The 27,662-nt window shown below is 37.9% G+C and overlaps 1 protein-coding gene across 3 annotated transcripts; it reads left to right on the forward strand.

The window, feature by feature from the left end:
* Positions 1–4,099: 4,099 nt before the first annotated feature.
* Positions 4,100–27,662, forward strand: LOC104210689 (probable 3-deoxy-D-manno-octulosonic acid transferase, mitochondrial). 3 transcript variants are annotated; one of them, XR_011404287.1, is made up of 14 exons: positions 4,100–4,421; positions 5,059–5,152; positions 6,430–6,472; positions 6,999–7,121; positions 7,441–7,560; positions 7,653–7,731; positions 7,982–8,098; positions 8,980–9,077; positions 9,612–9,702; positions 10,419–10,538; positions 10,680–10,750; positions 11,573–11,765; positions 26,795–27,291; positions 27,377–27,662. XR_011404287.1 is itself a non-coding variant. In XM_070165044.1 (13 exons), the coding sequence occupies exons 1-13, from the start codon at positions 4,223–4,225 to the stop codon at positions 26,809–26,811; spliced, it is 1,365 nt and encodes a 454-aa protein (XP_070021145.1). In that variant the 5' UTR covers positions 4,100–4,222; the 3' UTR covers positions 26,812–27,662. The 3 variants fall into 3 exon arrangements, 2 of the variants coding, with proteins under 2 accessions (XP_070021145.1, XP_070021146.1); XM_070165044.1 differs by having other exon boundaries at positions 26,795–27,662; XM_070165045.1 differs by having other exon boundaries at positions 11,591–11,765; positions 26,795–27,662.

The following is a 27,662-nucleotide window of genomic DNA, read 5'->3' on the forward strand; positions in this document are numbered from 1 at the left end:
AGAAGGTGGAAGAAGAAGAAGAAGAAGAAGAAGAAGAAGAAGAAGAAGAAGAAGAAGAAGAAGAAGAAGAAGAAGAAGAAGAAGAGGAAGAGGAGGAGGAAGAGGAGGAGGATGAGGGGAGAAAAACAGACGAAGGAGACAAAAGACGATAAGGAAAAAAGGAGAAAAAGTAGCATCATATAGTAACAATCAGGGAGCAACAATTTACAGTAAAAAGGAGAAAGAGTAGCATCAAATAATAATAATCAGGGAGCAACAATTTTCAGTAGAAATTTAAGTACCAGATATCATAACAAACTAAAAGGAAGTAACTTTCAACCAACAACAAGAATATTACTAGTACTATGATACGAACTTATTCGAAGTTTCAAATCATATCAAACAATATAAACCACGAATCGTACCTCAAATGAAACTTAATGAACTTTTGAACTTTCAACTTCCAAAACTCGTGCCGAACCATATCAAATAAACTCGGAATGACTTCAAATTTTGCACACAAGTTTCAAATGACATAACGAAGCTATTCCAACTCTCGAAACCAAAATCTGAACCTGATATCACTAAAGTCAACTTCCAATCAAACTTATGAATATTCTAAAACTCTAAATTCCCAACTTTCGTCGATTAATGCTAGAACCTTCAAGAAACATCCAAATGCAAATCTGGACATACGCCCAAGTCCAAAATCACCATCTGAAACTAACCAAACCATCAAAACTCCGATTCGGGGTCAAATATTCAAAAGTCAAACTTGATCAACTCTTCCAACTTAAAGCTTTCTAGTTGATAATTATTCTTCTAAATCAACTCCAAATCACCTGAAAACCAAAATCGACGATTCACACAAGCCATAATACATCATATGAAGTTAATCAAGGCTTCAAACAGCTGAACGGAATGCTAATGCTCAAAATAATCAGTTGGGTCATTACACCTTAGCACTTCCTTTTTGTATTACAACAAGCTAAAGATTGTGTAATAGACAATGTGTCTAGTAATAAACTAGCTACTTGGTTGCGTAATAGATACTGGGTTCATCAATAAACTAGCTACTTAGTTACGTAACAATCAAAGCCACGTCTAATAACTTAATCACATATCACATTACATCAGTAGAACATTACATTATCTAAAAGACTTCCAACAAAACAAACTTCCAATAATTAAACTATTCCTACCAACAACAAACCAATATTCCTTCTCACTTCATCGTCCAAGCTGCCACGAATCCGACAACGACGCACAAGAGCATAACCCACTTATTCAGCCTCATTTCATTCATCTTAACCATCCCTCCAACATAATCATTTACAGGATATTGATTGCCTCCAAATAAATCCCTCCATCATCATCATCTTCCTCATAAACAACCTTTGCTAATATATTTTCAAGTTCAGCCTTCTTCATTTGCATAATAATTTTTTCATGCTTAAGAGTGTTCTTTTCACACTTCAAACTACTGATAATGTCAACAATTCTTGGATTTAGCAGATCATCGTCCCATTCCCAAAATTGACATCTTGTACCCTATCGAATGAAATGGAAAAAATAATTTATCAATAAAATTGAATCCCTAAAATTAAAAAGAGGCAAATTTGTGAAATTATCTTACCTTAGGTTTCGAACATTTTGAGAATCGCCTACTAGCATTCACTGGAGTTATAGCTGTGAATTGGCTGGCAGCCATGCCGTAGTGACAATTCTTTCTTGACTCAAATGACGCATTCAACACTAAGCTCATTTTCTTTAATTGTTTGAGTACGTTTTCGGAAGTAAAAATTGAGGTTGAAATGTGATCAATTTTGTTTTGAGATGTCCAGTCAAATGGATAATTTTAAATAGGTCAAATGGATAATTTTAAATGGGTCGAAAAAATATTTGGCTATGGATAGGCCACATGGACATATTTTAATTCCTGAACAGCACGAGCTATCTTCCATCAACCACTAGTCGCTGATAAACCCCTTTAATGGTCTATAAACCTTGAACCCTAACCCTGAAAGTTCAAAATAAATCAATAGACTTCTTTAATGGACGAGTGTCAACTTTAGGTTGCGTCCTCAATTCTTACTGTGGTCGAGGATAAACTAATGGCCGAAAATTTACTAACATAAGAATTATACCATGTTTGACCTTAGTTTTTTTGATTTTATAGCATTTAAACATCTTATTAATGATATGGAACATTTAAAGTTATTATACTTGGTGGTGTATTTCATACTATTAAGAGTTAGTCACTCTAGAACATATAACAACACAAGAAGCAAGGCCTCTAAGTATAAGAGTGTTGTCTAGTGAAGTGTTGTCAACAAGTAATACCTCTAAGTAGATGGCTGTTGTATATTGAATATTGGGCTGTAATATCGACATGTGTTGATATTAAGTAATGTTTTGATCGATTATAATGAATAATTAGTCTTCAAATTGCTTACATTACCTTAACATTATTTTGTAATAATGGTCAATGGCTATATAATGAAAGTTGTGTTAATCAATTATCAGCTTAGGTTAATACCGATATAACGGATACGTTATACTAATCCATTTTATCCAATTCAAAGTTTGCAATTTGATGAATTAGTACAACTTTAAGTTATTCACAAATAATTGTCATTTTTGAATTAATGTAATTGAATTAATACTTTACACTAACGAATAACTAATAATCGATGATCTATCCCTATGTCTGTCCAATTTATAATTGATATACAGTTCTTAATTCTTTACAATGGAATTCTATTAGTTTACATTTACAATAGAATTATAGACCACCAATGGGGTAGATTATATACTGTAGGTTTATTCAACAATTCATGTGAAATTCTTTTCAATTCAATGGCGAAAAATTCAAATATTTGGAAGACTGCATATCAATTCGAAAAATGGTAATTGGGCAATATTATAAAATATTATATTGTTTAAAAATAATAAATTCAGCACTTGCTGCAAAGAAACTCAACATAGGCGAGAACAAGTGTAATATTACAAACTACGAGAAAAGATGGTGTTACGAAACTAAATTGGAGTGAGGTGTCTAAGAACCCGTTTGGACATAAGAAATTTTCCTTTTTTTTCCTTTTTTTTGCATTCATAAAATTTTCAATTTTCACTTAAAGATCCATTTTAAAATTTTTCGAAAATTTGAAAAACTCTAAAAAGCTATTTTTCAAATTTTTTACTCAGATTACGCACAAAACTTCAAAAACAACCCAAAATTATATTCATGTCCAACACAACACTAATAGTTTTCAAATACCATTTTCACTTGATTTTTTTTTTGAAATTTTACAATTCTTATGTCCAAACGCCCACTAAAATTATTCCTGCTGCAAATTTTGTTAAAAAAAATAACAACAACGACCCAGTGAAATCTCACTAGTGGGGTCTGGGGAGGTAGTGTGTACGCATACCTTACCCCTACCTCGAAGGGGTAGAGAGGCTGTTTTCGAAAGACCCTCGACTCAAGAGGACCCAAAGACAAAAGGAGATAATATCAGTATCACTACAAAAATCATAAGGAAAATAAGAACAACATGAAATCCAGAAGAAATATGCAACGCAAAAACGTTAGCTAGTAAATAGGCCCGACACTGAAAAGCGAAATAGTAAGACACGACATTGCCACTAGCTATCTTAGACAGAAACCCTACTAGACTAGTCTCACAATAGTACGAAGTAAGGCAAGACTCAACTACCTACTAACCTACAACCCTAATACTCGACCTTCACATCTTCATATCAAGTGTCATGTCCTCGGAAATCTGAAGCCTCGTTATGTCCTGCCTGATCAACTCTCCCCAATTCTTCTTAGGCCGATCTCTAACTCTTCTCGTGCCCTCCACAACCGGCCGCTCACACCTCCTTACCGGGGCATCTACGCTTCTCCTCTGTACATGCCCGAACCATCTGAGCATCGCTTCTCGCATCTTATCATCAATGGGAGCCACATGCACTTTCTCCAAAATATCATCATTCCTAATGCCGGCATATCCACCGCAACATACTCATTTATGGTATTTCAATCTTCTAAAAATTCTTTACAAAAAAGGAAAGGAAAAAGCATATAAAGACGTTACAAGATGCGGCGTACCAAATATACAAAAACAAAAGAAGAACCCATTACATTACTGGAGTTTAGTTCATTTTGCAATCCATTTAGGGCGCGGACTCCATTGTTCACAGCTCAACAGTATAGCACTGCTCACAAGTATCGGGGAAAATGAGGAGGGAAAGAGGTGAATTGATTTACAAGATTTACAGAGCCCTAACTTATGGCCTATCGCCGCTGATTCACCTTCACCTGCGGTGGCGCAAATTCCGCGGCCTCGAACATCCTCTCCGCTGGCGCGAGCGTCTCGGATTCCCCTCTTTCCCTCGTCCCCCTGGCCCTCTCCTCTGGTTCCACGCTGTCTCTCTCGGTCATACTCCTTATCCTTTCATTTTTACTACACTGATTCTTACTCCAATTTATATATAAGAAGAATTAGTGTGTGTATGCATACACATATACACTCAATCTCAGTCACAGCAGAGCTTCAATTGATAATGCATGGATGAATCTGAGAGATAAACTCAGATTCATCAAGCTCACATGGTATCATAGCAGTGTAGGTATATATAGAGTTTAAGTTTTGTGCATTGTCTGTGTAAAAATATTTACACAATCGGGTCATTTGAAATGTAATTGCTTCAAGTAATTGCAGTTAACTTCATTTAATAACATTGATTTATGACCTAGAATAAATGATCAGAAACCTGCTATAACATGTTAAATTACTTTAATGGTGTAAAAAATTCATTACACTGGTAGTGTATATAATATAAATCGTTTTATGTAGGCTCTAATTTTTTCCACCATTGTGTATGTACTTGTAATTAATAAAATATGTATCCGTGTCTATTGTGAAGTATGTTGGCCGATTTTTTTCTTTCTCTTTTCATTTTTCCAGCTACTCTGCTCAATTTTTTGTTTCATTTGTTATTGTTGTTGTTTCTTTTTCTTTTTTACTCCCTAATTTAAAATTGTTATTATTGTTTGTTGTAATGTGAAATTAGGTGAAGGAATGTGTGCAATTCCAGTGATTAAATGCTGCATAGAGAGGAGGCCTGATGTAACTGTCTTAATGACGACTACCACCACATCAGCATTGTGAGTCTCTAATTTGAATTCCAAGTTCAAATGTTATTTTATTTTGATCGTTGCAGTTTGTTGCTTTGTTATTTCCTTTCAAATTTATTGCAATATTTTGCACTTATAGAAAATTGGTTTTGTTAGTCTTTTCACCTGACAATGATTTTCTATAATTTAGGGATGTAACGTTCCTTTAGTTTTTTTTTTTCTAAAATAAAATGGAGATATATGAAAAGGATGGTCCTGTGATTTGGGGAGGTTTAGGGAGGTTAAGTTCTTCGATTTATGCAAGTTGTATACCTGGCCCTGTATGGAATAATATGTGTCTCGAGAATCTCAGGAAAAAATATCGAGAAAAATAAACATTAAAAATCTCTGGATTGATGTCAAAAGTTTATGTTTTTTGCTGACCCAAGATTAGAGAACTCTTATGGATAGAAAGACCAAGCAATGTGGGGGATGGACATCTTCTTTAGGGTCTTGTATTTGTTTCTTTTTAAGCATTCAAATATATGGGTTGATCTTAATTGTGGTGCACATTACACGAGATGATTGCTTTTGATTCAATACCGTTTTGGATGCTATCAGTCTGTATTCCAGAGAATAAAAAAAGCTCATGTATTATCATGATGACTTATATATATTGTATTTAAAAGAAAATATATGAAAGCATGCACCTGAAACCAAAAATATTGGAAAATGTAGAAGTACTTGATATAAAAGTTTGGACAAGAGTCAGGAGGTGAAGCTATTACGGGGAGTCAGGTGTTGCACAATAGAACAGCTAAGAGGTGTATCATTAGTCATAACCTGTTTTAACTTGTTTTTCATTCATTGCTGGAAGAGTTTGTAGATGTGAATTCATTCTGTATCTTCTTTCATCACTATAGTTATTGCTGAACAGAAGATGTGTGATCTACAGAGAATATAAGGAGTCTAGGGTTCAAAGGAGAAAAGGAATTTCCCGAGTTCCGTTGTGTTTCAATATTTCCATGACTAATAAATTCAAGGTCTTTTTACTTACTACTAGTGTTGGGATTTTACTCACTTCCTATAGTTTTAACTTTTAATTGTAAGAAACTGCATCATCAGAATGAGAGACATTCTTCCACCTCTTTTTTCATTTTCCATTGAAGAGAAAATTCAGTATGTCTAATCTACTTTTGCTTTCCTACAGTGAGGTAATAAAAAACCAGCTTTGTGTAAAATTGCAGTGTCAGCACACACAATGTTTTCTACTTTCTGTTCTGCTGAAAAATACAATATTAAGTATCTGATTCTTTGCTTTCTTACAGTGAGGTGATAAAGCACCAGCTTCCAAATAATGTCATTTATCAGGTATTTGTTATGCTGTTTCCTTAAGACTGTATTATGCTTGATTTCTTGACATCACTAAGTTGAGTTGTCTGACAAGGCACTGCTATTCCAAATTTTTGAACATTTGCATGCGTAATTTTTTTTTTTGAAGAATCAATTATCATGCTGTGTAGACCACAAGCTCTTCTTCCTCCCGTCATGTTATTTTTATTCACCCTCCACATTTAAATTATCATTTTTTGTGGACCCTAGGATCTTTTCCATTGCTGTGATTTTTTCTCCCTTCCCCTTTCTTCTGAGCCACACTGGAAGAATGACCCTGTTCGTTTGCAACATTCTTATGATGTTCTGGCATTTCTTTTTCTGTACACGTGTTTCTTCTGAATTTCACTCCTGAGATGCTTAGTTCCATGGACAAGACTGAAGAACTTATGGTAGCAAACTATCAATTACATTTTATGTGTCTTTCTTACGTAGGCTAGAAGGTAGAAGGAGTGCCTCTGACATGTCTCTTTTTTTTTTTTTTTTTTTTACGCAAATGTACCAGTTTTCTCCCATTGACACTCCTGGTGCCATTGATGCTTTCCTTTGTCATTGGAACCCAAATGCAATCATTTTAATTGAAAGTGAGCTCTGGCCAAACCTCATTATAGGTGCCGCAAAGAAAAGGGTAAATATACATCTTATTCTATGAATGCTGCTAAACTTAGAGATCTGCTATTTTAGTTTCTAGTATCTTGGCTAAGGCTTGTCTTTTATCATCTTTATATTTTCCTGTTATGAGGTAACTGATGTAATGGAAATTTATTTTATTTTTTCATGAGAGGACTATATCATTTAACCTATTTTATTGTTCAGACACCTAGTTTAGTGGGTTAGCATCAATTATTTTTTCTTTTTTTTTTCTTTTTTATATTTCACATTCTACTCACTTGTATATTGGTATAACATGTCTTTCTCTACTTTTACACTCCCGTTATGCTACTCAGATTGCACTTGCATTGCTTAATGCTCGAATGTCTGCAAAATCTTATGACAGTTGGTCTCAACCATTTATTATTCCTCTGACATCATTGATGCTCTCTAAATTCTTGTTGATTCTTCCACTGGTACGTCTCGTGTTTTATCGTTGACGTGTTTGTGATCATCTTTTAAAGGCATAATCTTACCTTTAAGCTTCTGCATTTATATTTCTACACAGAGCACTACACAGGCAATTCGTTTTCAACTGCTGCAGTGTCCACCATTCATCATAAATTTTTGTGGCGACCTAAAGTATGGTATGGCCAAAACTAAAAATACCTGATCTTATTATCTTGCATGTACATTGGAGCTACTAGCACTTCATAATAAACTCTTTTTTTGTATATCCTTTAGTTTACTGTGATTATTTGTTTCTTCTTAGTGGCTTAGGAATACACGTATGGCTTCTTTCTTTTTCAGGTTCAGGAATATTTGTCACATCTACCGCTGCTTACCAGAGAGCAGGCGTTGTACCCTACTTCTCACTTCCTTTTTTTCCTGATTTAGCTGTAGGAAACATTGAGACTGCTGAAGGGGATCAGAGAGCTCTGGAAGAGTTGCAGGTACAGCTTATGAACAGAAAGGTTTGGATGGCATCTTCCATTCATAAGGGTGAAGAAAAAGGTAAATTTCTTGATGTATAATATTTTCCATGTATTAGAGACAAGATGAAGGAACAAAAAGAATCTTGAGGCAAAGGGAGTTGGATGAGAGAGTCTTAAAGCCCCATTATCCTATGCTGTTATACCATGGTAGTAGTCTGAGATTGAGTTCATCTAGGCACGTGTGTGAACAATATGTGGTGTGGTTTAGTCCCCTACCTTCAATTTTCTCTAAGGTGTTTTGGATAGGTTAAGTGGGGAAAGGTGGAGGTAGAGGAACTAGGCATGGGCTGGGCCCTCAAACTCATCACTCATGTCTTCATGAGTCTACGACAGAGTAAAGAGAAAACTCACGGAGCATTAGTGATTGGAAGAAAAATGATTACTGGTAGATGGTTTATTTTGATTGGGGGCCAGGAACTCAGATGTATGTATGGATATCGATACCTACCCAGTTGATTGTTTCTGTGCCAAGTCTGTTGTCATGCATTTACGGATGAAGTCAAAAATTCCTAGTGGTTCAGATTGACCTTGATTTCCCGCTTCAGCTAACAAAGTTTAAGGTGATCTGCTCTCTGTTTCTTCTTGAATCTAACTTAAGAATGTTGTTCTGCTTCTAACTTATCTATAAAAAAGGAAGAGAATTCTGTTCTACTTCTCTATCACTTCTCTAAAAAGATACATGTGAGGATGTTCTCTTTTATGGTTATCAAGTGTTTGTATTATTGGAAAGGGAAAGGGAAAGGGAAGGAAGTTTTTCCCAATCTGAGAGGAGTAAATTTCTGCTCTTTGGATGTAGCAGAAAAGAAGTGAATTGAGTCTACTTCATGGTCTAATGACCTTGAATATGACTGTAAGTTACTTTGTGCTGCTGAACGAAATTATGACAAAATTGATATGCAGTCATGTTGGATGTACACAAAGAACTAAAGCAAATGCATCTGGATATCATTACCATCATTGTGCCTCGGCATCCTCAGCATGGAGAACTAATTGCTTTGGTATGATTACTGTGCATTAGCCTATTATAAATGTTTTTATTTGTGTTGATGATCCATCTATGTCCTCTTCAAATTACTCTTGTATTTTTCTCTTGAACTTTAAACTTGACTGCATCATTAAGTTATTAACCATGACCATGCACCACTTTCTTGCCATTAAAAATGTCCTCATGTTCACTTGATTGGATGAGAGACCTTTATCGACCGGGGGCGAATTTAGGGGGCGGAAGGAGGTTCATCCGAATCTATCATGCAAAATTTGTTTTGTACCTCATATTATATTTTAAATCCCGCTGATACAGCCCAAAAGCATAGCTCAATGGTCAAGGGGGTTCAAAACCTTTGTGAGGTCACTAGTTCAATTCCCACTGGCCATAGTCTCTTCTAAATTTTTTAACTTTTTTCTTTTTTGAACCCCCTTAGCGAAAATCCTGCTTCTGCCACTGTTATCGACCTTTATCTTAGAATATGGAACTTGTATATTACTTGCTCTATCAAGGCTAGATTTATGATAGTCTTCTTCAACTTATGCAGGAATTGGAGAATGAGGGAGTAAGGGTGGCATTAAGGTCTCGTCATGATAAGCTCCTGCCAGGAACAAACATATATGTGGTTGATACATTAGGTTGTGACCTCTTTTTGCTTTATGATATTCTTTAAGCTAGCTGACTAAGAGATTTTCTTTTTAGATCTACTTGTTTTAGCCATCCGCATTTCCATTCAAAAAGTTAGTGACATTATTGTTTTTCTGTAGGTGAAGTAGTTGAATGGTCTCCATCATGCTTTTTCTCTGAATTCTTTAGTAGGATCTCTTACAAACTGGGAATAACTACATTAGAAATCAGAAACAGTTTTGCAGTTTGTTACTTGTTAATAAGCTTTTTTCAAGTTGTGGGTAAAAATGCGTCTAATATAACTATTGGGTGTGTTGTATTCACCGATTAATGATCTCGTCTCTCGCCACCTTCTTAAACTTCTATATGGCATGGATCCACATACTTCAACAAAGTACAAATAGCTGAAAGTTCCAATTTCCGTGTCTCACAAATTTTCCTTGTTTTTAGTTTACAGAGTAGAGCCAGCTTGCATATTAGGAGCAGTTCGAAAATCTAACCCCGAACAAAATAAAAAAGAGAGAAAATCTATCCCCTCATGCCACAATCCACATTATATCTATCCTTATATTATATGTTTTTCCACATAAGCTAGAAGGTGCAGTCTTAACTTCATAAAAAAGAGGATTAGCTACAGTGTTTAATTGATGAAATACTTTTTTTGCTTGTTAATGCAAAAATTTAAATGAAACAAAGTCACTGATTTTCTTATCATTCTGCTCTGTAGGTGAATTGAAAAAGTTCTACAGACTAACACCAATAGCCGTGATTGGAGGTTCATTTCTACCTGGTTCAGCTGGCCATAATATTTCAGAAGCCGCTGCAGCAGGCTGTGCTGTTTTGACTGGTCAATTTGGTTCCCTTCTTTTAAATAGAGCTTTTGATCTTTGGATTTCCTGGTTAATTTTGTAGTAGAATTCCAAGTTTGATTCTCATCTGGTGCATAATGTATATTTATATCGGTTCTTTGTTTTGGCCTAATTGTCAGGTCCTTATATTGGTCATTTCTCTTATATGGCAATACAGATGCAACGATTGAATCCTTTATCGGTATTACAGGTCTGGAAGCTTACTGTGAATTGTGATCTATAAAATTCAGTCGATTTATGTTCCTTTTTTCTTTTAGAAGTATAACTCAGTTGATTTGCAATAGAGTTCTACAGGACTGTATTCATGGTGTATTTTACATGCTTTGCATTGGAAGGGAAGGATGGCAGGAATATTTTAAGAAGGGGGTGGTTGAAATGGTTCAAGACCTATGTAGTCAAACTTCAAGGTCAACATTTGTAGGCTTCCTGTCAAACACTAAATTGGAGAAAGTGGCTTGACCAACCTGATAGGGAGAAAAGGAAGAGTCAACACAGTATATACCCATTAATGAGAAGTGGGAAAGAGCATGGTTGCAGAAATCCTATTTATACTTATAAAAAAAAATCCGTATCTATGAATATGGGAATGCAAGAATTCAATTATTTAATAATAGAAAATGAATTAAGAAATTTAAACTAGCAAGACTTCTTATAATTAACAACCTTTAAGTCAATAGCCTCCTTTGATTGACAAAAGCTTCAAGGATCTAGGTTTATTGTCTTTTGCTGAAATTCTGAATTTATTACATAGTACAGTACATTGAAGTGAAGTACTCCATATGAATTTTGTGAGATATGTAAATATATAGTGTAGCTTTTTATTTGCAACAGCAAAATATTTACTAAAAAGAGAATCCAACTGCAGATTTTATATAAATTGGTGCTGATGAACCTATGGTTTTTTTGGGGGGGGGGGTTGGAAGATTAACGCATAGACAATATCATATTGAAGTGTTTATTGTGGTTTACTTTGTATTTGATTTTTATCTTATCTCTTTGAGATCCTTGTCAGACTTCTTTGCGCTGTCAGGTTTCTGGCCACATTCTTGTTGAAGCTCTCAGCAACCTTCTTACTGATGCAAAACTTCTGGAAGCACGTCAAGAAGCTGCTAAACAAGCTTATCATGCTCTGTCTCATGGGATCACTGAAAATGTTTGGAGCCTTTTAGACTTGCACATTTTTCGGAATGCACTGGCACACCGAGGTTTGATGCTGTGAACCCCTTTCTTCAGCTCATCCCTATCCATGATTGGTATTTGTCATGTTGAAAAGGTCTTGGCAAAGTTCCTGCTTCATTGTCATGATATCTGGGGCAGGGAACAAAAAATTCATGTGAAGAACATAAATTCTTTTCCCTCCTTCCCCTGTATATCTGGTGCTCTTCTGTTAATTTTCATTTAATGTGATGAGAAACGCCTCATCAGATCATTGCATGCTAGTACCATTCGTGCAATACCTTATTAGATATCCGGTTTCCCTCTGTTTTGTCCTCAGCTATAAGCTTCTTTGCCTGAACTTTCTTAGAAGGAAAATGCAGGAGCTTATAGTAATGCATTTCTCTTGGATAGTTGGATCCCACCTCCACCACTAGGTTTCACTAATGCTTTGGCTTATTTTTTTTTCGATTCCTGCTCTAGTATATCCTTGTAACTTGCTGATTGACTAAATTTTCACACTATTTCCGCTATCCTGGCATCCACAATATGGTGTTGATACTTCACTTACTCCCTTCAGGTATTGTAAACGGTAATATCAATTAGGGAGATTCATTATCAGTTAGAACCTGTATGGATCAATTAGGATGATTCTTAGCTTGTAATTATACATTCTTTATATTCCTTCCTACTTTAGAACATAGGTACATCACTATTTAAAGCCCAATAACTTGAGGGAATAATCAAGCTGAATCATTCCCGAAACACCTCTTTTTATTCTTCTCTCTTTTTTTATCGAGTCCCTTCTCTTAATTTTATTTTTATTCCCGAAAAAAGAAAAATCAACGAAATATCGTTCCGGCAAAACTAAGTTATGTCTCATCATTCTTTCACTGGCAGCATTATCTAGCCTCATCTCGCACATAAAGAAGATTTCCTACCATGTCCCCTATTTTTAGAAATCCACCATCTGCGGCAGCGGAGTAAACTATAAAGCTTCACCATGTTCAATCGTTGTTGATACCACATGCAGTTGTGTGGCATCTTCTCTGGTGAACAATCTTGTCGGGAATCACTCTATTCAGATTGCTTGGATCTCCTGCATCCTTCTAATCCATCAACCACCCTCCCCAAGTGATGAATCATCGAAACTCAAGTTTGTCATTTATTTCTTCAAGCGGATTTCAGTTCCTTTCTGTTCTCTTGGTCATGGAACTTCCATTTTAATCCCTCTATTGTGATTCATAAAGTGAAGTTTCTCTTCCTTTACTTCTTTGTTTCAGGGTGAACCTCGACGGTTTTGCTATTTTTTCTTCTCTAACATAACCTACACTACTCTGAAGGTCTTCCTTCTTCCTGTACTCCGTTCGAATTTGAGAAGATGTAATTTCTTTGAACCGGGCACTAGGAGTAACGTAGATATCCACTTGGCTTCCACATTCATCACGAGGGCGTAGATCTAGAAAGGGATTATTTTAATTTTGGTTTTCCCAAGTTTACTTCCGCATTCATCATGAGGGCATAGATCAAGAAAATTCTTTTAAGTCTTCAGCTCTATTACCGTGGTTTAACTTATGTTTCTCAGACTCTCCGAAAATGTTGGCGGGTGTGTGTCAGATCCTTCAAAAGTAGTGCATTTTTTAAGGATCCGACATGGGTGCGACAACATTTCGACAGTCCGTGCAGCATAGGGTTTAAAAACCTTGAATTCTTTTTTTCTTTGAGAAACGATCATTTCGAACCTTCTTTATTCCTTGCAGTTGAGTAATCACAACGAGTGGAAGTTGCATGCAAGTGGGTGCAAAAAATTCAAGCATAAGTGATGCGCTCAAATTATTCCTATATAAATGGTGTAAGGTGGTCGATGCCAAATATAATAAACCAACTAGGTTGGGGTCGAATCCCACACGGAACAGTTGTGAAAAGATTACTTGAATAGTGTGTCACTTGACTAACTTCTACTCCGTTTGTTTGGAAAGAGTTTGGTAATTGTGAATTGTTAAGAGAAGCTATTTTGTTAAGAGAATTGATTAATTGGATTAAGAAACCAAGATTGGGTCCCTTTCTATGGAATGTAATGCTATCGGTGTTAATATGATATATTTCTAATGGGAGGTCCTTCGATATGTAAATGGTTCCTAAATGACTACCTAATATTTCTCAATACTTAGGTAGTATTTCCTCTTTATGATTTTCCCAAATATAAAAGAGACGCAATTAAGAGCAACCAATTTATGCCAAGTAGAACCCACTTATTCCTAAGCGATTCTATTAAACAAGGTTTAAAGCCTTGAGTTTTTGTTATTCAATTCTACCAAACCCTAACCCAATTTTCCAAGTGAAAGATAAAGTAACTTGGCACTGCTACGGGAGCTCTTAGTTGCTTGAGAACAAGCCAGAGTTTAAGTTGGGGGCGTTGATGTGCCGTAGAAATGCGGCACTTTCGATACCAATTTCATAGACTTTAACTTACCTTTTAAAGCATTTTGACTCATTTCTTATGTAATTTTGTTGTTTCTTAGGAAACCGGACTTGAAGAGCCAAGAACATGAAAAAGATGTAAAAAACCATGAAAAAATCATATTTGCAACAGATATGCGATCGCAGAAGTGATGTGCGAGCCGCATTTCTATCGCAGAAGCAACCAGAGCAGCACAATTTTAAGAGTCAAATATGCGATCGCATAACCATTGCGCGAACCGCAGAATTGCCGCACGAATGCGAGAGAAATTCCCAGTAATCCAAAGTGACGATTATGCGATCCATTATGCGGACCGCAGAATCAGTTTGCGGACTGCATAAATGGTATGCGATGGAAATTTGGAAGTGCTAAAGATCAGATCTGCGGCGTTGCAATGATTTTGCGGACCGCGGATCACTTCCCCGGTCCATTTTGCGATCACAAGCTAACCTGAAGGGCTATTTATGTTACATTTTGTCCGCGAATTTTGGGCCATTATAAATAGAATAACTAGGGTTTTTATGGGACATCTTGTCTCAAAAAGGTCCTACATTGAGAACATTGAATACACCACTTATTTTGGAGCTTTTTGGATAGATTCTGAAACTTTGTCTTTGTTCTAAGTTTTTATGACTTTCTTTAATGCTTTGTTCTTGTATTTTAGTATGACTAGCTAGCGTTAAATACTAAGGTTGTGGACCCTAAGTGGGTGTAATGTTAACGAGTGTTTACTATATATATATATATATATATATATTGTTAGATATGTACATAATGTAGTCTTGTCCCACATTGGAATAGGAGTAGTATGTCCTTATATAGTATAGCTATAAATAAGGACCTCTTGTATTGTATTGAACACACAATATCAATATATCATATTTTCTCCCGTGCCTTCTCACATGGTATCAGAGCTATCGTGAGAGATTTATCGCTATGCATAAATTCCAGCGATTCCGGGAAGTGAAATCAGTCATTATTACCCTTTTTTTCCGGCAACTTTTCAAAGTTGTTTTGCGTCTGCTTTGTCTTGGTTAGTGTTGTGCAAAATCCAACACTACCACAAGAGTAGTCACTGTCCGGCGACCAAACCTCAGTGAAAATCTCTGGCGGTAGTGTAGCGGTCGGAAGAAAATTTTCCGGCGAAGTTCTGACGTCGCGTGGGCCACCGTGTGGCCATTTTTCGGCGACAATTCTTCAGGACAGATTGTTCCCCTTACAATTCCGAGCCTACCCATCAAGGTTACACCAAATTCCGACCACTTTTATATTTTTCCGGCGTGAATAGTGATTTCAGAAGTGGACTTCCGGTCATTTTTTGAAAAAGTTTCTTCAGAACAGTTGGGTCGTATGGTAATTCCGATCCTACCCCTACTGTTTTTATTTCATTCCGACCACTTTGAATTTTTTCCGGCTGCTACAGTAATATTCCCGAGAGCTACAGTATTTCTGGAGTGAACATTGTTTTCCGGCGCAAAACAGTATTCTGTTTTCCTGCTATAAACAATGTTTTCTTAGCGATTTCTTCAGTTTTCCCAAAGGAGTTACTAATTTTAACTATTTCAAGTTAACCCTACTACTATTAATTGTAGCGACATGGGAACCGATACTTCGAATAGTCGGATGGTTTCTTTAGTGGATTATTTTGAGTTTCTTCAGTACAAAGCAGGTAAGCAGACATCTTCTGAGATAGCTTCCGTTATTCAAACAGGTAATAGCGTGACTTGTGTCTCTTAATCTTTACCCTCTGAGTCTTGGGTCATTGATTCAGGTGCATCGGATCATATTTCTGGTAACAAATCTCTTTTCACTACTATTTCGTATTCTCAATCTCTTCCAAGAGTCACAATGGCCAATGGGTCTCAAACCATGACAACTGCAATAGGTCAAACAAGCCCAATTCCTTCCTTACCTTTAGATTCAGTTCTTTATGTCCCTAATAGTCCTTTTAATCTCATAGCTGTTAGTCGCCTAGACAAATCACTTAAATGTGGCGTTTTATTTCTTGATGACCATGTTTTTATACAGGAACGCAGTACAAGGCGGATCATTGGTACCGGGCGTGAATCAAATGGACTTTATTACCTTATCCTTGCTAAATCACATGGACTCACATCTTGTCTTCCTTCAACAACTTGTCTTGTTACTGATTCACCAGATTTATTACATATACGGTTGGGACATCCTAGTTTGTCAAAACTTCAGAAATTGGTACCTGGTTTATCTCACTTGTTAGCTCTAGAGTGTGAGTCTTGTCATCTCGGTAAGCATACTCGCTCTCATTTTCCTCGACGTATTGATAATCGAGCAGTCACCTTTTACTTTAGTCCATTCAGATGTTTGGGGTCCTAGTCGGGTCAGTTCTACCTTAGGATTCCGCTACTTTGTTAGTTTCATTGATGACTATTCTAGGTGCACCTCGATATTTTTTGATAAAAAATCGATTTGAGTTGTTTTCTATTATCCAGACCATTCACGCTGAAATTCAAAATTAATTTGGGGTTTTTATTCGCACATTTCGTAGTGATAATGCCCGAGAGTATTTGTCTTTCCCATTTCAGCAGTTTATGAAATCTCATGGGATTATTCATCAAACTTCTTGTCCGTACGCATCTCAACAAAATGGGGTAGCTGAAAGAAAGAATAGACATCTTATTGAAATTGCCCGTACCCTACTCATACAATCTCATGCTCCGTTGCGTTTTTGGGGGATGCAGTTCTTACATCTTGCTATCTTATTAATCGTATGCCATCTTCAGCTATCCAGAACCAAGTTCCATTCTCTGTTATGTTTCCCCACTTACCTTTGTTCTCTCTTCCACCCCGTGTCTTTGGAAGCACTTGTTTTGTCCATAACCTTACTCCAAGAACAGATAAGTTAGCTCCCCATGCTCTTAAGTGCGTATTTCTTGGTTTCTCGAGAACGCAAAAAGGGTATCGATGCTATTCTCTTGACCTCCAGCGGTACCTTATGTCCGCTGATGTTACCTTCTTTGAAACCCAATCATACTTCACAGGTCCAGGTAATTACTTAGATATTTCTGAGGTACTACCAGTCTCTTCTTTTGGAGATTCAGTCACTATATCCCATCCATCTTCCTCTACATCTCCAGCTCCACCACCTATAGCTCCCGTTCCACCATCTATAGCTCCAGTTCCACCACCTATAGGTCCAATTCCTCCACATAATCCAGTTCAACCTTCTGCAGCTCCGCCACTTTTGACTTATCATCGCCGTCCACATCCAGCATCAGATTCTGCACCTACTGCGGACTTGTCTCCTCTTAGTCAACCAATTGTACTCCGCAAAAGTGTACGGTCCACACTTAATCCTAATCCCCACTATGTTGGTCTAAGTTATCATCGTCTGTCGTCACCTCATTATGCTTTTATATTTTCTTTGTCCACTGTTTCTATTCCTAAGTCTACAGGTGAGGCACTATCTCATCCTGGATGGCGACAGACTATGATTGACGAGATGTCTGGTTTACATGCGAGTGACACTTGGGAGCTTGTTCCTCTTCCTGCAGGTAAGTCTACTGTTGGTTGTCGTTGGGTTTATGCAGTCAAAGTCGGCCCGGATGGCCAGGTTGATCGGCTTAAGGCTCGTCTTGTTGCAAAAGGATATGCTCAGATTTTTGGGCTTGATTATAGTGATACTTTCTCTCCCGTGGCTAAAGTAGCATCTGTTCGTCTTTTTTTGTCCATGGCTGCTGTACGTCATTGGCCTCTTTATCAGTTAGACATTAAGAATGCTTTTCTCCACGGTGATCTTGACGAGGAAGTTTATATGGAGCAACCACCTGGTTTTGTTGCTCAGAGGGAGTTTAGTGGTTGTGTATGCAGATTGCGCAGGTCACTATATGGTTTGAAACAGTCCTCTCGAGCCTGGTTTGGTAAGTTCAGCACAATTATTCAGGAGTTCGGCATGACTCGTAGTGAGGCTGATCACTTTGTATTTTATCAGCATTCTGCTCCGAATCTGTATATTTATCTGGTGGTTTATGGATGATATTATTATTACTGGCAATGATCAAGATGGTATTACTAATCTAAAGCGACATCTCTTTCAGCACTTCCAAACTAAGGATCTGGGCAGACTGAAATATTTTCTAGGTATTGAGGTTGCTCAGTCTAGCTCAGGTATTGTTATTTCACAGCAGAAGCATGCCTTAGACATTCTTGAGGAGACTGGAATGATGGGTTGCAGACCTATTGACTCTCCTATGGATCCGAATGCTAAGCTTCTGCCTGGACAGGGAGAGCCTCTTAGAGACCCTACGAGATATAGGAGGTTGGTTGGAAAATTGAATTACCTCATAGTGACTAGACCTGACATTTCTTTTTCGGTGAGTGTTGTAAGTCAGTTTATGGATTCTCCCTGTGATAGTCACTGGGATGCAACTGTTCGTATTCTTCGGTATATAAAGTCAGCTCCAGGCAAAGAATTACTATTCGAGGATCGAGGCCACGAGCAGATTGTTGGGTACATAGATGCTGATTGGGCAGGATTACCTTATGATAGACGATCTACATCTGGATATTGTGTTCTAGCTGGAGGTAATTTGGTCTCGTGGAAGAGCAAGAAACAAAATGTAGTTGCTCGATCTAGCACCGAAGCGGAATATCGGGCCATGGCTATGGCAACATGTGAGTTAGTTTGGGTCAAACAGTTGCTCAAGGAGTTAAAGTTCGGAGAAATCAGCAGGATGGAACTAGTGTGTGATAACCAAGTTGCTCTTCATATTGCGTCAAATCCGGTGTTCCATGAGAGGACTAAACACATTGAGATCGACTGTCACTTTGTCAGAGAAAAAATACTTTCAGGAGATATTGTTACAAAGTTTGTAAAGTCGAATGATCAATTAGCAGATATTTTCACTAAGTTTCTTACTGGTTCTCGTATTAGTTACATGTGTAACAAGCTCGGTACATATGATGTGTATGCACCGGTTTGAGGGGGAGTGTTAGATATGTACGTAATGTAGTCTTGTCCCACATTGGAATATGAGTAGTATGTCCTTGTATAGTATAGCTATAAATAAGGACCTCTTGTATTGTGTTGAACACACAATATCAATATATCAGATTTTCTCCCGTGCCTTCTCTCTCTCTCACACACACACACGCACACACATATATATATATATATATATATAATTGGTGGTTGATTTTTATTCATTTCTTATGCTTCATTTATGGTTGATGGTTGCAAACATTAACTAGTGCTAATTTACTTTATCTTTCACTTGGAAAAGTGAGTTAGGGTTTGGTAGAATTGAATAGCAAGAACTCAAGGCTTTAAACCTTGTTTAATAGAATCACTTAGGAATAAGTGAGTTCTACTTGGCATAAATAGGTTGCTCTTAATTGTAACTCTTTTATATTTGGAAAAATCATAAAGTGGAAATACTACCTAACTATTGGGAAATATTGGGTAGTCATTTAGGAACCATTTACATATCAAAGGACTTCACATTAGAAATATATCATATTAACACCGATAGCATTACATTTCATAGAAGGGGACGCAACCTTGGTTTCTTAATCCAATTAATCAATTCTCTTAACAAAATAGCTTCTCTTAACAATTCACAATTACCAAACTCTTTCCAAACTAACGGAGTAGAATTTAATCAAGTGACACACTATTCAAGTAATCTTTTCACACCTGTTCCATGTGGGATTCGACCCTAACCTAGTTGGTTTATTATATTTGACATCGACCACCTTACACCATTTATATGTGTAATTTGAGCGTATTAAATTTTGGCACCGTTGCCGGGGACTACAGATTTGAAATTACTAACTAGTGTGTGCTTTACTTTACGTCTTTTTCTATTCCATCACACTTTGCTTGTTTTATTTGGTGTCACTAGGCAAGCATGGGTAAGCCGGAGAATATGTTTGCAGATATGGATGAGTATGTTGATCATACAAACGTCATTGTCCTTCCTAGTGGAACATAGCCTAATCCTAATGCTAAAGGCGGAGGGATTTTTCTGAAATTCTACCGATGATGATCCAACACAACACCTCAAAAAAAAAATTGGGTGTGTGTGCAATGCATAAGCAGAATCATGTTTCGGATGATATCTTAAGGTTGAGGGTGTCCAAATACTTCTTTAGCCGGAGAGCAAAGCAATGGATTCACAATCTTACCTCCCAACTCCATCCACACTTTGGGCTGAACTTGTGCATGTTTTTCTAGCAAAATGGTTTCCACAAAGCAAGAAATTCGAACTTCGGGAAAAAATTTCTTCTTCAAGCAATTATCGAGGGAACAACTACATGAAGCACGGGTTAGATTCAAGCAGCATTTAGTGAGATCACTAAATCATGGGTTTTCGAAAAATATTTTGTTGGAGAAGTTTTACACGGGTTTGGATCCTATGAATTAATCTGTAGCCAACAATGCGGCTAATGAATCGTTCGTAGGCAAAACATTTGCAAGAGTAACTCAAATCCTCGATAAGGTGGCCGAACGCAACCAAGCCTGGCATTCGGGAAACACTGCGGATGAAGTCTCACATGGTACCCCTTCTTTGACCAACATGGTCAAGGAAAATCAAGAAAGAGATCAATTTATTGTCGGGCTTGCTACCAATGTCAATGTGTTGACATAAATGTTTCCGGAAAGCCAAACAAAGAAAGTTAATGTTGTGGAACAAGTAAAACCAATGTCAAATGCTAACTATCAACATCAAGAAAGCCAACAACAAGACTATCCTCCAATGCAATACGAAGAAGCAAACTATGTTAACAATTCACAAGGAGGATATCAAAGACAAAACTACCAAGGGTCGGGACAACAACACCAATGAAGACCTAACCCGCAAGGGCAAGGTAATCAACAATGGCAAAATGACCAAGGTAGTTCTAATCAAGGAAATTGGAACAACAACAATTTTGCAAATTGGAGTTCAAATCTTCTATGTTCCACAAAAGGGGCAATACTCTAACTCTCAACATTGGAGGGAGAGTTCTTCAAGCGATTCCAAATTGGAGAACATGCTTGAAAGATTGTTGCAAAACCAAGAGAGATCCGAAACTTCAATTAAAAATATGACCGAGCTTGTGGATTCTCACACTGCATCTCTTCAAAAGTTGGAGATGCAAATGAGGGATCTCTCAAGAGAAAAAATCCCAAAACAAAAAGGCACACTCCCAAGCGATACAATTACGAACCCAAAGGGTAGTGGGGGTGGCCCAACCGCTCATTGTATTGCCATTACAACTCGAAGTGGGAAACTACTTCAATGTGAGAGTGAACGGGTGGTCGAAGTGGAAGATATTGAACAATAAGATGAGGCAATAGTTGAGGTGCCTAATGTTGTTGAAGTTAAGAGAATTCCAAGGTGAAAACTCAAGATGTAAGCCATGAAAAGGTTGAGGAAAAAGTAATAGGGGCATCAAAACCTCTAGCACCGATTCCTAGACCTTCCCCTCCATTTCCTCAAAAACTAGCTAAAAGAATTGATGATAGCAAATTCGAGAAGTTCTATAACATCTTAAAGCAATTATCGGTGAACATTCCGTTTGTGGAAGCGTTTCAAGAGATGCCCGGTTTTGCTAAATACTTGAAGGATTTGATCACAAAAAAGAAGACCATCAAGAATTAAACAGTGAGTGTCACCCACCGGATTAGCTCCATCATTTCAACAACCGCCGTCCAAAAGAAAGAGGATCCGAGGGATTTCACCATTCCATGCACTATTGGATTGCATAACTTTGCACGAGCTCTTTGTGATAATAGGGCTAGCATCAACTTAATGCCTCTTGCAAACTACAAGCAAGCAGGATTGGGAATGTTTAGGCCTACGAGTATGAGGTTGCAAATGGCCGACCGTTCGGTGAAGCGACCGGTGGGGATAGTGGATGATGTGCTTGTGAAGGTGGGGAAGTTCCTCCTCCCTGTCGACTTCGTTGTTCTTGATTGTGCAGTTAATAAAGAGATCCCTGTCATCTTAGGGAGACCATTCCTTGCAACCGGAAGAGCACTCATGGGCATGGAAACAAATGAAATTAAATTTTGGGTTAATGACGAAGAAGTTACCTTTCAAGCAAGTACGGGCATGAAATTGCCAAATGCATACGAGAGTATCTCGGTACTTGATGTCATTGATGTGGTAGAAGATGTTGTTGAGGTAAAAGATGGAAGAGGAACGCCTTGGTGAGGCATTGGCGGCGATCTTGACAAATTTTGATGGTGAGGACATAGAAGGATACATGGAGACGGTGAACGCATTGGAAGACCGAAGAAGCTTTCTTTTGACTTGGAGAATAGAGTCACTCCTCCCGCCAAGCCTTCAATCGTTGAGCCGCCACAACTTGAACTCAAGCCACTACCACCACAGCTAAGGTATATCGAGGGATTCCCGGATATACCTTCTATGTCCTCAGTAGGAATCCCTCGGATATACCTTAGGTGTGGCGGTAGTGGTTTGAGTTCAAATTGTGGCGGCTCAACGACTGCAGGTTGACGGGAGGATTGGCTCTAGTCTCCAAGTCAAAAGAAAGCTTCTTCGGTGCATAAGTGTATGAACCAAGCCCTTCCCATGCGTTCACCGTCTCCACGTATCCTTCTATGTTCTCACCATCAAAATTTGTCAAGATCTCCGCCAATGCCTCACCAAGGTATTCCTCTTCCATCTTTATCTCAACAACATCTTCTACCACATAAAGTACCGAGATACTCTCGTATGCATTTGGCAATTTCATGCCCTTACTTCCTTGAAAAGTAACTTCTTCGTCATTAACTTGGAATTTAATCTCATTTCTTTCCGAGTCCATGAGTGCTCTCCCAGTTGCAAGGAATGGTCTCCCTAAGATGATGGATCTCTTTATCAACTACACAATCAAGAATAACGAAGTCGGCGGGGAGGAGGAACTTCCCCACCTTCACAAGCACATCATCCACTATCCCCACCGGTTGCTTCACCGAACAGTAGGCCATTTGCAACCTCATACTCGTACGCCAAGGCATTCCCAATCCCACTTGCTTGTAGATAGCAAGAGGCATTAAGTTGACGCTAGCCCCATTATCACAAAGAGCTCGTGCAACGTCACGCAATCCAATAGTGCATGGAATGGTGAAAGCCCCCAGATCCTCTTTCTTTTGGATGTCGGTTGTTGAAATGATGGAGCTAATCTAGTGGGTGACACTCACCATTTCATTCTTGATGGTCTTCTTTTTTGTGATCAAATCCTTCCAAGTATTTAGCAAAACCAAGTATCTCTTGAAACGCTTCCACAAACGGAATGTTCACCGATATTTGCTTTAAGATGTCATAGAACTTCTCGAAATTGCTATCATCATCTCTTTTGGCTAGTCTTTGAGGAAATGGAGGGGAAGATCTAGGAGTTGGTGCTAGAGGTTTTGGCGCTCCTATTACTTTGTCCTCAACCTTTTCATGGCTCACATCCTGAGCTTTCACCTTCTTCGGAATTCTCTCAACTTCAACAACATTAGGCACCTCATCTTCTTGTTCAACATCTTCCACTTCGACCACTTGTTCACTCTCACTTTGAAGTAGTTTCCCACTTCGAATTGTAATGGCCATACAATGAGCGGTTGGGCCACCCCCACTACCCTTTGGGTTTGCAATTGTATAACTTGGGAGTGTGCCTTTTTTTGTGGGGTTTGTTCTTTTGAGAGATCCTTCATTTGCATTTCCAACTTTTGAATAGATGTGGTGTGAGAACCCACAAGCTCGGTCATGTTTGTAATTAAAAAGTTGGACCTCTCTTGGTTTTGCAACACTCTGTCAAGCATGTTCTCCAATTTGGAATCGCTTGAAGAACTCTCCCTTCAATGTTGAAAGTTAGAGTATTGCCTCTTTGATGGAACATAGGGATTTGAACTCCGATTTGCAAAATTGTTGTTGTTGGTGTTCCAATTTCCTTGATTAGAACTACCTTGGTCATTTCGCCATTGTTGGTTACCTTGCCCCTGCGGGTTAGGTCTCCATTGGTGTTGTTGTCTCGAGGCTTGGTAGTTTTGTCTTTGATATCCTCCTTGTGAATTGTTAACATAGTTTGCTTCTTCGTATTGCATTGGAGGATAGTCTTGTTGTTTGCTTTTTTGATGTTGATAGTTAGCATTTGACATTGTTCTTCCATAATATTCAGTTTCTTTGCGTGGCTTTCCGTGAATATTTTTCTCAACACATTGACATTGGTAGCAAGCCTGACAATCAATTGATCTCTTTCTTGATTTTCCTTGACCATGTTGGTCAAAGAAGGGCTACTCCACATACGGTGTTGCCCTAATGCCAAGCTTGATTGTGTTCGGCCACCTTGTCGAGGATTTGAGTGACTCTTGCAAATGTTTTGTCCATAAACGATCTATTAGCCGCATTGTTGGCTACTGATTGATCCGTAGAATCTAAACCCGTGTAAAACTTCTCCAACAAAATATTTTTCGGAAACTCATGATTTGGTGATCTCACCAAATACTGCTTGAATCTACCCCATGCTTCATGTAGTTGTTCCCCCGGTAATTGCTTGAAGAAGAAAATTTTGTCTCTAAGTTCGGATTTCTTGCTTTGTGGGAACCATTTTGCTAGGAAAACATGCACAAGTTCGGCCCAAATGTAGATGGAGTTAGGAGGTAGATTGTGAATCCATTACCTTGCCTCTCCGGCTAAAGAGTATTTGAATACCCTCAAACTTAGGGCATCATCCGAAACATGATTCTGCTTATGCATTACACACAAACCCAAAAAAAATTTGAGGTCTTGTGTTGGATCATCGTTGGTGGAATTTCGGAAGAATCCTTCAGCATTAGGATTAGGCTATGTTCCACTTTGTAGGCAACCGCATCCACTCTAGGAAGGACAATGGCGTTTGTATCATCAACATACTCATCCATAAACGCAAACACATTCTCCGGCTCGCCCATGCTTGCCTAGTGACACCAAACAAAACAAGCAAAGTGTGATAGAATAGAAAGAGACGTAAAGTAAAGCGCACAATAGTTAGTAATTTCAAAATCGTACTCCCCGGCAACAGCGCCAAAATTTGATACGCTCAAATTACACCTATATAAATGGTGTAAAGAGGTCGATGTCAAATATAATAATCCAACTAGGTTGGGGTCGAATTCTACAAGGAATAGGTGTGAAAAGATTACTTGAATAGTGTGTCACTTGACTAAAGTCGTAATTCGACTCCGGTAATTGTGAATTGTTAAGAGAATTGATTAAGAAACCAAGGTTGTGTCCCCTTCCATGTAATGCTATCGGGGTTAATATGATATATTTCTAATGGGAGGTCTTTTGATATGCAAATGTTTCCTAAATGACTACCCAATATTTCCATGTAATGCTATCGGGGTTAATATGATATATTTCTAATGGGAGGTCTTTTGATATGCAAATGTTTCCTAAATGACTACCCAATATTTCACAATAGTTAGGTAGTATTTCCTCTTTATGATTTTCCCAAATATAAAAGAGTTACAATTAAGAGCAACCAATTTATGTCAAATAGAACACACTTATTCCTAAGCAATTCTATTAAACAAGGTTTAAAGCCTTGAGTTCTTGCTATTCAATTCTGCCAAACCTTAACCCACTTTTCCTAGTGAAAGATTAAGTAAATTGGCACTAGTTAATGTTTGCAACCATCAACCGTAAATGAAGCATAAGAAATGAATAGAAATCAACCATTCATTATATATATATATATATTCAATGGTAAACACGCATTAACATTATACCTACATAGGGTCCACAACCTTAGTATTTAAAGCTAGTTACTTATACTAAAATACAAGAACAAAGCATTAAAGAAAGTCATAAAAGCTTACAAAGTCTTGGAATCTATCCAAAACAAGTGGTGTATTCAATGTAGGACCTTTTTTCAGACAAGATGTCCCACAAAAACCCTAATTATTCTATTTATGATGGCCCAAAAGTCGCGGTCAAAATGTGAACAAAATAGCCCTTCAGGTTAGTATGCGATCGCAAAATGGACCGCGGAAGTGATCCGCAGTCCACAAAATTGTTGCAACGCCGCAGATATGATCTTCAGCACTTCCAGATTTCCATCGCATATCAGTTATGATGTCTGCAAATTGATTCTGCGGTCCGCATAATCGTCACATTTCTCTTGCGTGTGGCAATTCTGCGGTCCGCATAACGGTTATGCGACCGCATATTTGACTTTTAAAACTGGGCCGGTCTGGTTGCTTCTGCGATAGAAATGCGGCTCGTACATCACTTCTGCGATCGCAAATCTGCTTTCTTCATGGTTTTTGACATCTTTTTCATGTTATTGGTTCTTCAAGTCCGCTTTCCTGCAAAACAACAAAATTACATAAGAAATGACTCAAAATGCTTCAAAAGGTTAGCTAAAGTCTATGAAATTAATATCGAAAGTGCCATATTTCTACGGCACATCAATAAGGAGGGATACGTATACTACAAAATTCCAACCTATCAGTTAAGACAAAAAGAAGCTCCATGTCTAGTGGGGAAAAGTAAACAAGGATAGGCTGATTATTGAAAAAGATGCATCATTTATCAGTATATTCTGATCATGTTGTTTACATTAGATTATCACGACTGAATACCATGATCTAGTGTGGTATAAGGATCTGACTGACTTTTTCAGGTTCCATAATTCAGTGATTTAGTCCAATGATGTTTGATCGGCTGGAGTTGATGTTATTGCTGCAATCCTTCGAGTTAAATTATGCGGAAGGAGCAGCAGAAACTCTCTCCTGGAAGGTTGCTCCAGGCTTGAAATGAAGAACATGATAATCTGAATGACGCGCATTTCCATTTCTACAGATTGGACGAGAAGCTCATAGCTACTATAACCAATACTTAGAAATCTCTTTCACCTCTAGGCTGATTTGTTCCTTTTCTAGGTGTGTCAAGCATGTTTGTGCCAGGTGCAGCGTTCTGAGCTTCACATAGTTAACAACTACGCCTCAGTCCCTAACAAATTGGTGTCTGCTATATGAATCCTCACTGAGTTTCACAATGTTGCTGACGTAAAATGGTCCAGCTTTTAATGGGATCCATCAGTGCAACTTTCATCAGATTTTTATTCTGGGAAATCTCACTGGATATCGCCTGGAATTTTGATGGTGGTTTCGGTAACAGGTAAATGCAATCATTATCTTCACCACAGAGGGGACATTCGTAGATTAAACATTCCGGAATATATTCTGTTAACAATTTCTTACAGTTGGCATACTCTATGACTGGGCATGAACAATGACTGCTGGAACTCTATGCAAGGATGAACTGGCATTGGCCGGGAATGGTGAGAAGTAACGTGGTACATTTTTTTTTGTTGAAGTGGTGCTATTTTAATGCATATTGGTATTTGGTGCTTTCTCTGCAGCAGAGTTCTCATAGTAATTTGATTTTTGTGATATGCGACAACTGTGGTTCGGATCCTTATGCTCACATTGTTGAAATTTGTTACAACGTGAGCTTCTGAGTTTATATTTAACTATGTATCTTCTATA

The sequence above is a fragment of the Nicotiana sylvestris genome, chromosome 12 (genome assembly GCF_000393655.2).
Source record: "Nicotiana sylvestris chromosome 12, ASM39365v2, whole genome shotgun sequence".
Lineage (NCBI taxonomy): Eukaryota > Viridiplantae > Streptophyta > Magnoliopsida > Solanales > Solanaceae > Nicotiana > Nicotiana sylvestris.

Bases quoted from the DNA above. Each gene is read 5' to 3' on its own strand.
- LOC104210689 (XM_070165044.1), top strand. From the start codon at position 4,223: ATGAGGAGGGAAAGAGGTGAATTGATTTACAAGATTTACAGAGCCCTA. The intron at 7,122-7,440 runs GTAAATATACAT...TATGCTACTCAG, and splicing joins TAGGTGCCGCAAAGAAAAGG to ATTGCACTTGCATTGCTTAA. The intron at 7,561-7,652 runs GTACGTCTCGTG...ATTTCTACACAG, and splicing joins TCTTGTTGATTCTTCCACTG to AGCACTACACAGGCAATTCG.